This window comes from Euprymna scolopes, chromosome 11, assembly GCF_053919585.1.
Source record: "Euprymna scolopes isolate OS-2025 chromosome 11, ASM5391958v1, whole genome shotgun sequence".
NCBI classification, from domain to species: domain Eukaryota; kingdom Metazoa; phylum Mollusca; class Cephalopoda; order Sepiida; family Sepiolidae; genus Euprymna; species Euprymna scolopes.
The window spans coordinates 20,835,047-20,848,320 of NC_136492.1; the positions used below are offsets into that span (position 1 = coordinate 20,835,047).

A 13,274-nucleotide genomic window follows, 5' to 3' on the forward strand; every position below is an offset into this window, starting at 1 on the left:
TATTTTTTACCCCCTCATCCATTTTTATTTTTAACCCCCCCCCTTTTAAATTCAAATTTCTTAACCCCCCCCCCGGCCTCCTTACAAAATAAAAAAATATTCTGATCCTTACTAATTCAACCTTATTCAGAAACGGTATGCATTTAAAGGGGAAATGTAGTTGTAGAAATATTAGTGACTGAATTTTATAGTAGAAGTATTAATAGTAGCTGTTGCTGCAGCAAAAATCCCAAAGCAAATTTTTTTCCTTCATTTTTTTTTTTTTTTTTTTATATATAAAGAAAATCCTTTGTTTGGTTGCCATGGTGACATGATCATGGTCTCACATCGTTGTTGCCTTTTTTTTTTTATGCATCATCAAGACCATGGTGTAAATGCAAACAGCTGAGAGAGTATATGTGAAAGAGAGAGAGAGAGAGAGAGAGATAGATAGAAAGCTGTGGTGGTGGTGGTGGTGGGAGGTATTTATGTTCTTTTCTTTTTTCTTTTTTGTTCTTATAAGAATGTTGGAATGAGCAGCTCCATTTTTCTGGCAGTCAGTTCTTGTTCGATCACTCTCGGTGCTGTGGACTGTCCAGTTTAACACAGGTCACCCCCAGCCGCCACTTTCAAGACAACAGCATTTCCCTCCACCAGCTGACCACTGGAGAAGAGGGTTTCGCTTTTCCTCGTCTCCTCTTCTTCCTCCAGCACCGCCACCTTGCTTCCGCAGCCACCCCGATGCTGCCATCGCTTGCACCCTCACGACACCTTGCCTTCTTTCTTCTTGAGCAGTTCGAGATAGCTGACTTGAAGCGGTTGATGCTGCAGTTTATCCTTTGCCTCACTAAGGCTGAACCATTCTCGTTTTCGACCTGCAAAAGACAAAAGTAAATATTTTTCAAAAGATGAAAAACAATAAGTATTTCTGCATTTACCGACCCCGCAGTTTCAACAAAGTTTCTCAGGTGTGCTTATCCGCCGATGGGTATAACTGGATGCAGCCCATCGCAAAAACGTTAAACGGCTACGAGAAAATTATAATCATAAACAAGAAAGACATAGATATACAATAAATAAAATTACAAACATGTATCTAATCTCCTAACCCTCAAATCTAACATATGTGATTAAAATTAAGTTTTTATTTCTTCCAATTTCTAAAAAAGTAGCCTTCATAGATTCATATTAGCTAAAAACAAACAACGCGTTTGTTAAAAATTGAGGAACTTCCTTCAGCTGCCGAGCGAGCCGGAGCCAACTTTGTAAAAAAATTGCAGGTTTTTTTTTTTTTTTACACAGTGATCACCACTTATCAAGGCCCGGAAACCACTCAGGGATAAGGGTTATTGCAAGTACATTACGTTAGTGTGGAGATTTGATGAAGTGTTTAATTAAGGGGGCGGTTCATTAGGAATTTGTTAACATTGGACTTGAAGACATCCAGGTTGTAGTCCGGAGAGAAGCAGGCAGACGGAACAGAGTTCGACAGGCGTGCAGTTCTAAGAAAGAAGCTTTGTTCATGGAATCCGCGTTTTGATTTAGGCACAGATATAGAGTGGGGGAAATTTTTCACAGTGGATTCAGCTAGACGGGTGTTTTTCGTGAAAGATTGGCGAGGGGGGACCAGAGATTGGAGTTCAGACGAGCACCTGCCATGGAAATAACAATAAAACAAGGATAGGCTCGCAACGTCTCTTCTGTGGGAGAGAGGTTGCAGGGTAGAGAAAAGGGCATCCCCCACTAAGCCACAAAGTCTATTTTGTACTCTGTCAGGATAGGCTGTTTTTAGCAGCTCCTGCCCAGATATGGCAACAGTATTCCATCCTTGGACGTACTTGGCTTTTAGGTTGGTAAATGCAGAAGCACCAAGAAATCTGATAAATATAGCTGTTTCTGAATCTTTTGAGATAGGGACTGATAATTTGTATTATATGGATTATTCGGACTACTGTTCTCCTCTGACATTTTTTTTAGGGGTGTCTTGTCGAACTGAGAACTCTGCACGGAATTTTAAATGGAACCTGTTATTCAATCCATACTCTCATTTCATCAGACATGGTTGGGTAGAAGTTCTTAGTAATTTGCAATTGTATTTTCAGTATCACCCGCACTGAGGATTAAACCTTTAACAACAAGCCGTGCATGCATGGTCTTTCTCTGGTGCTGCATTTGAGATGATGCCACAAAAAATAGTGAAGAAATGATGAATATGTGAAGGGCCAACGTTGCCTTCACATTTTTGAAAAGTTTCAGAAAAATCTAATGGATGGGGCAAAAGTTATGGGGTAAAAAGTGTTATTTTTGCAATTTGGGGTATTTGTGACCTCTTTTGAGCTCTGGGGAATGCCGAATCCCAGTGAAAATGGACAAACAGTGCCGTTTCATGCCTTAAGGCATGTATATTTGAATTCAGCACCATAGAAAACCACTATATAGACATACATATCAAGTTTTTGAGTAATATGATAAAAGAACTCCAAAAAGGCATGTTTTTTTTTAGCCCTAAAAGTCCCAGAGGGATGCGAACCAGAATTTTGCCAGGGTTACCCATACTGAATTTATATTAAGAACAATAGCCTCCACATTTTGGCCAAGTTTCAGAAAAATCTAATGGATGGATCAAAAGTTATGGGGTCAAAACGTGTCATTTTTGGCTATTTTGACCTCTTTTGAGCCCCTGAGAACGCAATGGGAATTTTTGTAAAAAAAATTTTTTTTTTTTTACTGCGCACATCTATTTAATGAAATATAATTTGTGGTAAAATTTCAGAAAAACTAATAGACGGTTATCTGGCAATCGTCCGGACTAATGGACGCACGGACGCCACTGAAAACATAGGTCCTTCTTTGATAAATTGGGGGGGACTAAAAAATCTACTAAAGTAAAGCAGTATTTCTGAATTTTTGAGATGAGGATTGATAACTTTTATCATTTGGATTATTTGGACTATTGTTCTCATCATGGATGTTATTTTTCACATTTCAGTTAATGTAACCTCTGACCTTCTTAAGGCGTATTGTGTCGAACTCAAGAATCTTTTTGTCAAGCTTAAGAATTTGCATAAAATTTTAAACGGAACGCTTTATTTGATCCATAGGAGTAACATGCTTTCGTTCTCCCAGCCATGACAGGGCATAAGTCTTAAGCAATTCACAATTGTATTCTTAGCATTGAAGAGTATTGTACCTTCAACCTTCATAAGACTTTCACTTGGAATTAAATTTTATTTAGTACTTTATCCATTACGCCATGGGTCCTTGCGGACAATCTTTGTATGAATTTTGGGAGCCTTAAACGTATTCTTGTTTTTAGATGTACAATCTTACTACACATCACGATAGACCACTACATTAATTTGGACTCTCCCGTTGAAATGCATATATATTGGACTCTCCCGTCAATTTCTACGTATGAGGTTCCAACAACTTATTAACTCCATTCATGCTTCAGCCTCAGATGACATTTAAGTCCTGCAAGAGACTTACAAACAAGTCCACATAATACAAGTGTGTGGATTCAGTGATGCGGTAAATCGTATGGCTGCTGACCATTTAGCTCTTTTCCTTTCTTCACACAAATGATTCAAACTGTCAGAATGAAAATAGTGAAGACTCTCAAAACAAAGTGATTTCCACTCTTTGGCATCCAAGACTGGTATGTGTGATACCAATTGAAGACAAATTGCTCTTTAACTTGTCCTTGTTCCGCAGAAATGGTCACCTCCACATTCCTTTTCCCTCCATCCAACTGACTGTACATTAGGATTTTTGGTATCCTATCATCAGACATTCTCAGGACATGACCAATCTACCGCAATTGGCTCTGAATAAAGAATAACTCAATTCCAGAAATATTTCACTTTGCATTGGATACTTTGTCTCAAACGGTAATGCCGCCGATTGGGTGCAGACAACTTTTATGAAATACATCCAATTGGTGAATATTCTCTACTACATATATATATATATATATATATATGACATTGTCTCTGTTTGAAGAATGGTCTCTACCAAACTCCTTATTCAATTTTTGGTCTACAGACGTGATATATAGGGGATTTAGATCTGTGGAGCAAATTCGATTTGGTCTTTAGCCAATAAAAGTAGCTACTTAGGGGTCCAAATTAAAAAAAAAAAAAAAAAAAAATTAGAACTTGGCAGACATAAGTTGACTTCAAGTGCTCTTGTATGCACGTACAAATTTACATTTATAGGTTAAACAATAGTATTTTTTACAATTTTTGTATACAGATTTAGGTCAGACAGTTACAGATAAGGCTGCAGAGCTAAATGTTTTGATTTCGATTCTAACTGATGGCACTCAAGTCATATTTTTTTAATTTGAAAATCAGTATAATATAATAATTGATAGAGAATTGACTATAATAATAAAATATGAAATTCGGATACATTAAAATATATTTAAACATAGTTTATGACTAGGCAATGCCAGGTGGCCTGCTAGTAAGCATATATATTTACTGGAAATGGTAATTAATAAAAACTGAAGAATGTGCTCAATACTGTTGTAGAGCAAATATACCTTTTATTTTTTATTACCGTATCTTTCTGTTAAGTTACATTATTGTTTCAGCTACCTGGCCATTTGTTTTGGCCGTCTGTAGCTTCCTCAGACTTTTACGTTTCTGTAAAAGTCTGAGGAAGCTACAGACGGCCAAAAAAACGGCCGGGTAGCTGAAACAATAATGTAACTTAACAGAAAGATACGGTAATAAAAAATAAAACGCGTATGTGTGTGTGTGTATATATATATATATATATATATATATATATATATATATATATATATATATATATATATACTAGCATGGGTGCCCGGCGTTTCCCAGGTGTAAGGGGTATGCTGAGCAAAAAAAGTCAATTTTTTTAACTTTGACCCCTATTATGACCACTTAAAATTTATTGTTTAGGGCTCAAATCAAGTTAGATCCATGCCCAAGAAACCTATATCTAAAATTTCAAGTGTTTAGACCCAAAATTGGCGGATGAGTTTGGTAGAGTTCTCAAAGGACAAATCGTTGAACTTTGACCCCTTAACAGCCAAATTTCTGGCCGAAAACCGATCACATAGATTTTCCAAAATCTCAGTACCCTGTATATCAAATTTCGAGTCTGTAGACTAAAAATTGACAGAGTTATTGCATAGGGAAATGTACACAGACAGATACATAGACTTTTATAGAAATAGATAGATAGATAGATAGATTTGTTTAACAAAAATATATACGTATACATAAATATATATGGAAACAATTTTGTGTTTACTATAAACTTTTTTTTCGCAAATATTATGCAAGTATAAATCATGTAGAATATCTGCATGAATATAATTACAGGTAATAGTTAACTAAAGATGATTATCCCATTAAAAAACCCCGAAGCAACTAATAGGGAATTAATTAAAATCAAAGTTTAAAAGAATATGCAAATTAGCTAGATCGTTTGCTAGTGAATGCAATTCCACAACCAAGATATAAGAAAATTGTACAGGGTGTTTCAAAAGTCTTGGGCACATAACGATTTTTAATAACTTGTAATGTTCCCAAGACTTTTGAAACACCCTGTATTTTCTTTTTAAATAAATAGAAAAGAGGGGTTTTAATATGAATATCGATACACACAAAAGAAAACTGAATTTATAGGAGCGTGTATATATATATATATATATATATATATATATATATATATATATAGTCTTTGAAGTTTTTAACATTTGAAACTATACAAAAAATTATTTTTTATCATTCGTTAAAAAAAAACAAAAAAAAAAAACATCTAGTCAGTAAGTCATTTAATCACCTGCAATCACTGCATCAACTCTCAAATTTACTATAATACCAATTTTTTTATTTTTCAAGGGATCATCAGTTGTTTACCATGAAACACTGTTTCGGGGATTTAAAAACAATATATATATATATATATAGGGGAAAGTAAAAGAATTTAAAACTAAATTAAAATTTACAATTAAATTTATTATTCGAAAGAATACTTGCCTTTTGGAGTATTCTGTTGAATAATAAATTTAATTGTAAATTTTAATTTACAGTTTTAAATTCTTTTCTTTTCCCCTAGAATAAGCTCTACTTTCTACTGTGTCTGTATTGAGCTTTTTTATTTGTTTGGGATTAATTTATTAATATATAAATATCAATATTTATATTAAACTGAAGTTTGCCTCTAATGATATCAGGTAAACATTTATTTTCCACTGTATTGATAGTATATATATATATATATATTCGCATTTTTTTTATTCAAAGCTTCTTTAGACTATATATTGGGTTTTTAGATATGTATGGCCAGGTTTCCTTCCTCTTATCTATTTGCCTTTCTGGTACCTAAGGTACTTAAGCTTTTATGCATTTTTATTCTCATAGCATTTATATGCTAGTTAACATGTCGCAGAACGGATCTTGTAATCTGAAACTTACTTATTAATATTTTATCTTTTTATATTTTTTATTTATCTATATATTTTTTTTATATATTCGTAAAAATAGTAATCGTATTATTCTACATTTTCTTGTTGGGGAAGTGGTATTATCCACTGGAGAGCTATGTATTTAACAACTGTCTTGTTTTTAAATCTCCGAAACAGCTACATGGTAAGAAGCTGATGATCCGTCTTTTCTATTTACAAAATTTTAGTTAAGGTTTTCTCTTTTCATCCTTATGTAGTTCAATTCTGTTTTAAAATTGAAGCCTTTTGTGAAATCGGCTTATGCAAATGCTAAGTCTATTTCTATTTAACAATTTTAGTTAAGGCATTTTTTTTTATCCTTATATAATTGAATTCTCTTTGGTCATTATTAACTTTTTAGAAATCGAATTATGTAGGTGCTTAGTCTGCGATAGGTTAAAGTTAATTTTTTTTCCTTCCGGGAATCTAAACTGCATTCTTTATTTTTATTTTTGCATTTTTTTTTTATTCAAGGCTTCTTTAGACTTTATATATATATATATATATATATATATATATATAAAGTGATCCTGTCTGTGTATAGAATGGTCTCAAATAAACCACTCTGCCGACTTTTGGTCTACATTTGTTACGTTGACCAAAAGGGTTGTGAAAATAACACTGAAGATGAGAACAATACTTAGATTAATCCAAATACTCAATCTTCATCTAAAAAATTCTGAAACCTTATAAATTCTGTTAATAATCTTGAAGGATCAAATCACTCTTTAGTAAAGTAGTTAAACCTATTCCCCCCCCACCCCCAACTTATTTCCCTATGACTGTCATCCGTTACACATTTTGTTAGCAGAACGGTATAATCACGTTGACACACCGGTTCCCGTTAGATCACCGAAGTTAAGCAATGTTGAGCCTGGTCAGTATTAAAAATACATTTGGGAATTCCAGGTGCTGTATATGCTCTCTGCTTATCTCAGCATTGTTTCCAGTCATCTAGCACTCCTCCTTGCCACTGGACTCAAGCAGTGTTGATTCAGAAGATTGCGCAACCCTTGCCTCACAATTACATGCACAGCTACTCTTACAGGGGGTATCCATTGTCTCTTGAGACTGAAAGGAGGCATAAAAACAAATAGCAGAACCTGCTCAGAGTACCCTTTCCTGCCTAGATAGGTTACAAAATTGACATCGAAATCTAGTGGGTAATGTCTTCTCCCAACAACCTCTTTCTCACAAGAGATGTTGCAAGCCTATCTCTGCTCTATCTTTATTTTCATGGCAGGTACTCAACTGAGCTTCAAACTATGGTCTCCTCCATAAGGCATTCACGACAAGCATCCGCCTAGCTACAACCATTGTCAGCATTTTACCCTGCCCTTTATCCATGCTTAAAACTAAGAGAAAATTCCATGAAGCAGAGTTTTTTTCCCCCTAAAACTGTTCATCTCTTGAACACAATACTACAGAGCTGCTTCCCAGCTGACTCTGACATGGTCGTTTTCAAGTCTAACGTAAACAAGTTCTTGATGAGCTGTCCATAAAATAAATGAACTCCTATTGCTGATCACCATGATCTTGTCTCACCTGACATCCATTAACCCTGATCCTTGAGTGGCCTTCATGCTTTGATAAGCAGTGACTATCATAAAGAAAAAAAAAAAAAAAGATTCCTTTGTTTCTTAACATTACGTCCTAGAACAATCAGCATAGATCGAGCCCTCAAAGGAAATGGTGGTAGTAGTAGCATTGGCAGGATTTTTGATGCCATTTCATCGTAACGAACATATGTTAAAGATGCCAAGAAATGGAAGACATCTTGTTAATTAAGCAAGGGCAAGTCAAGATGTTCCCAGTGACGATGGTTGGGAATTTTGGCTGCTGGTCAAATGCAATGGCTTCTTCCAAGATAAGAAGTGGACACACTTGATCACTTGCTTTCAGAGTTTTGTGATTGTTGAAGTCATCAAACGCACAAAAACACACACACACACAAACAAACATACATGCACACACATACACACAAATACACATGCACAAATGCACACATACATACCCCCACACACTTAAAAGCTTAATTCTATGCAGCTTATTCCTGCAAAGAGCTAATGGGTCTATCGATTCATATAATTAACAGTGAATATCTGTCTCATTTAAGGGTTCTTGATAAGGTGAAGAAACCTATCTGGAATATGATTGCCTCCCCACTTAATTAAAAACTCTCTCTCTCTCACACATGATATTGCTATGACGTTTCTGAATTTTTGAGATGAGGATGGGTTATTCGTATTATTTGGATTCATCGGACTACTGTTCTCATCTTGAGTGTCATTTTCACAACGTTTCGGTCAATGTAACTTCCAACGAGAATATCACTTTTTACAATTGATTTCTCCTGAAGATTGAAGGTTCAATCCTCAGTGTGGGCGGCCGAAAAATACAATTGCAAATTACTTAGCCTCTATCCAGTCATGGCTGACGGAACAAGAGCACGCTATCCCCATGAAGTAAAAGGGTTCCACTCAAAATTCTGTCCAAATTCCCAAGTTCGGCAGAAACACACCTGAAGAAGGTCGGAGGTTACATCGACTGAAACGTTGTGAAAATCACACTCAAGATGAAAACAGTAGTCTAATGAATCCAAATAATATGATATTGCTAGTCTCAATTTTTTTTTTTATATGAATATTATCATAGCATATGTTCTCCAAAATTGTCTTATCTATTGCCTGCTCCCTTTGTTCCATCTCGTGCAGCTTGCTGGTCCATCAATTCGTTGTTTTGATATCTCATTATAATGCAAATTCCTATTCCACCCTGTAAAGGGCAAGAAAGAGTGTTCCCAGCAGCACCTCCCCATATGTGGAAGCAGTTCTCCATCTTATGATATATCTAACTTTTACATAACTTCCTATTCCAGTAGCTTTTTTTTTCAAAGAACTGAAAACCTGTGGAACTTTCTTTCTACTGACTGTTTTCCTCCTACTTATAGCCTTGGTCTTTTCAAAGAGTAAATCTAATAGGCATTTCCTGCCTTTGTGATAATCATCTTTTGTTCTTATTATCTATCAATTGGAGTTTTGCCGGAAAATCCGTTCTGTTACTTTTTTACTCATATCATGTTTAATGTTTGTGCAAAATTTCAAAACATTCTTATTGAGAAAAGTGCAGACGGACGAACGGACAAGAGTGAATTTACAGATCCACTCTCTTTTTGTCGGGGGACCAACAAACTTAATATACTCAGTCATGGATACGTGGCTTCATAAAGGTTAACCAATTTGCAATTTCCTTTGAGAAACGAGCATTAATTAATTAATTATTCACTTTTTATGGTTTCTTATTAGAAGACTGACTTCATTTCACTATTACGCTTCATTCTAACTCTTTTGCGTGTGTACATCTCAACAAGTCGTCCATAGCCTTCGAATCTGGGACAAAAACTAAATTTCTCTCACATGCCCTAAAAGGTCAATCCTGTCATTCAGAGGCCAGTAAGTCTGAGCAGGTGTTCCTCAAGCCAACGAGTGCATGATTTGATTCCACCTTATTCTGATTTTTCCTGTCATTCATTTAACCAATAAAATATCTGTGTTTTTACAAAGCACAATAAATTCATCCCTTTTTATAGGTCACCTGCCGCTGTCCGGGATTCGATCACCGTTTAACAGTCAATCTCAGCATAATTACCCAGCCTTACTCAGGGTTTTAGGGGATTTTAATCTCCCTAATGGGGAGCAATATCGCTTCTCTAGTCATAATTCTTTTTATGTATAGTTTCTACATTGTACATAATTGTGTTGAATTTAAGATGAAAACGTTTGAGCACATAGACATGTTTATATATATATTTCCACAGTCAGACAACGTCACAGCTCACAAAACCCATGATAGCCAACAAACCTATATGGAAATAATTATATAATCTCTCAAATTCTAAAAATTCTATTACTAATTGCTCGCTAAGTTAGCATGTTGGATGGCAACGTCCTAGCGAGTCTAAAATTCCTATTTGTGAGACATCGGTTTGGGCTAATTGGATGACCACATCCCTTGTTTGAGGCAAAGCAGGTACATTTCATAGTCGGATTTTGCCATGGTTGGCTTGATCTGTGTTAGTTTCTTGCGTGTGGCGTGCTTGCTCATGTGGCAGAGTACTCACCTCGCATGCAAGAGGCCCGAGTTTTGAATCCCGAGCTTGGATATGCTTAACTGATGAGCCCAAATGAGAGCGAAACTTGAGTCTTGGACTTCTGGTTTGTTGGCTGTCATGGCTTTTGTGAGCTACGACATTGTTTGACCATGGAAATAATTATATAATCTCTTACATTCCGAAAATTATATATCAGACGGTAACGACGAAGGCGGAAGCGCTAAACATGGACTATGACTGGAACGCTGAATGTTTTGGTTTCGATTCTAGCTGAGTGCACCGAAATCATTTTTATCTTAACTTTTGAAATTTTTACTATATATTTTTGGTACAATATAATAATCAGTAGAGAATTTGTGCTATAATAATACAAACTCTGCATGAATTAAAATGTCATATTTAAGTGTAATTTATGATCAGGCAATGTGGGATGTGTGTGTGTCAGCACTAACCCTATTCAAGGTTTAACCGGCTTCCTCCGAAGAAGGAAGTTTCATGGGAGTATGAAAATCACAAGTGATCCCCAGTCGTATGTATATCCCCGTTAGGGGAGATGACGACATTAGGTTTTTGCAACTTTTTTGCAAGGAGGTGTCGCCGTTCTCCTACATACAGCACCTGGACTTCCCAAATTGGTCACCCATTTTAGTAATGACCAGGCTCAATGTTGCTTAACTTCGGTGATCTGATGGGAACCGGTGTGTCAATGTGATTATGGCGTATATGTGCTGTGGCCTGCTAGTATATAAATATATACACACACACACACACACACACACACACACACACACACACACACACACACACACACACACACACACACACACACTAGCAGGGATACTTGAGATTAAATCAGGACCAACTAATATTCGACACTTCCAATATTTCTATTGTTATTGAAATTAATGAAATCCCCCATTTTTCAATCAAATCGATTTAGTTCACAATACATTATAGTCTATTATTATACTGTTGATTTTAATAGATAAAATAAATTATTTTTATATAAAGACTTGTATTAAAGTTTAAAATGCAAAAGTCAAGTATCATGGTTCAATTAGGCTCAAAGCAGAAGCATGTTCTCTTATAGCTGATGTCTTCCTGATTCTACTTTGGCTTCTTTTCACTTACATGCCCCTAATCTGAATTCATAGTAGCGGGATTTTTTTTTTCTATCAAAGCGGTCATTAAAAAAATTTTTTTTTTTTTTTTTTAATGTAACATATTTCAAACTGATATAAATTATTGTATAATAAAAAAAATTAAAACAAAAAATAATTTTTTTCTTATTTCGAATTATTTAATCAAGTAAAAAATTTCATTTTTTTCAGGTTAATTGTCAGCGACACCCAAACCCCGACTTTTCAGGCCAGCATTTGACTTGCACAGTCTGCCACACATATGACAAACAAAGTTGTGTGTTGAAACTTGTTTCACTTCTGACTCCGTTTTTTTTTTTTTTTTTTTTTTGTGGTTAATGTAAGCCGCTTTTGAGAGGAGCACGCGATTACAAGCCCCACATTTCCAACTGTTCAATTTAATGGGCAAAACCAACACCATTGCCTTTCTGATGATCGATTCTTTCCTCTCACAAAAATTTCAGATCCCCCTCTAGCTAGCCTCCTCCATTCGGGCTGGCATTTTGCCAGCGTCTCCCAGTTCTGAATTGGGATGTTGAAAGCCTTAAGATCATTTTTTATGTGATCCTTGAAGCGCTCCTTTGGTCAATGTTGAGGACGTTTCATATACATGTACACACACACAATTATATATATATATATATATATATATATATATATATATATATATATATATATAATCATATATGATTATTATAGTAAATAATTGTCAGCCCCTTCAAGAAACTCGTTTTTTATCGTTGAACACTTTCAGTTGAATTAAAGTCTGTCAATTTAGCTCTTATGCACAGATCATCATATAATGATTAGATCACTCTGACAGACGTTAAAAAGCATTTAAAAAATAAATGTTTAAATTCAACAGCATTTCTTGTGGTTAGCGGTAACCTAATGGATTAGGTCCTTGCTTATGAAGCCAGGGATGGCTTCTGTCGCCGGGTTCGAATCTATCGACTGGTGTTAATTGTGACACCCTACACTGATGATTTTCCAAAGGATGAAACACTAGTGTCTGTAGGTATTTAATAATTATTATAGCAAATAATTACATATATATATATATATATATACACACACATCTTACTATATAAATTTAAGTCTTTTGTTTTTAATTTGCGAAATTCTTCACTAAGTTTTGCAAAAAGTCTTACTATAAAGATGCTGAATTAAGCAGAGTGACCCTGAAAAGTTATAAAATAAAAACTATTGGATTTTTATGGCTAGAACTCGGTGGACAAGTCTGGCCTGAAAACTACTTTAACAAAAAAAAAAAATGTTCGACTTGCTGAAAGAATTATGGATTTTTTTATCAACGATTCCATGGGTGGCATTTTGGACGGCGGAGGGTTAGATGCGATGCTCACCCTGTAGCATAGTGTTACAGTAACGTGAGCTGGAGAGTCAGAATCAAACTTGCTAAAATAATAAACGGTCTGTGATGGCTAGCGTGAGGCAGCCGTGTAGTAGAAAAAGTTGGGAATTTTATTTCCACTTCAAAAAGATAACATTAAGATACTCAAGTTGAAAGCCAAGAGCTCTTAACTGAAGAAACAATTGA

At 35.3% G+C, this 13,274-nt stretch overlaps 2 protein-coding genes and 1 pseudogene across 2 annotated transcripts in view; 1 reads left to right on the forward strand and 2 right to left on the reverse strand.

Moving 5' to 3' along the window:
* The window catches only part of LOC145287798 (N(6)-adenosine-methyltransferase catalytic subunit METTL3-like), a 149,738-nt gene that overhangs the window by 123,252 nt on the left and 13,212 nt on the right, over positions 1-13,274 (forward strand). The gene's annotated exons all lie outside the window — the stretch shown is intronic.
* LOC145287800 (diphosphoinositol polyphosphate phosphohydrolase 1-like) overlaps positions 59-13,274 on the reverse strand; it is a 567,419-nt gene continuing 554,203 nt past the window's right edge. Inside the window, exon 4 of the mRNA XM_080135643.1 lies at positions 59-854. Within this exon, the coding sequence (XP_079991769.1) occupies positions 742-854 (113 nt within the window). The 3' untranslated portion in view covers positions 59-741. The remainder of the gene's footprint in view (positions 855-13,274) is intronic.
* LOC145288291 (5S ribosomal RNA) lies at positions 11,184-11,302 on the reverse strand (annotated as a pseudogene).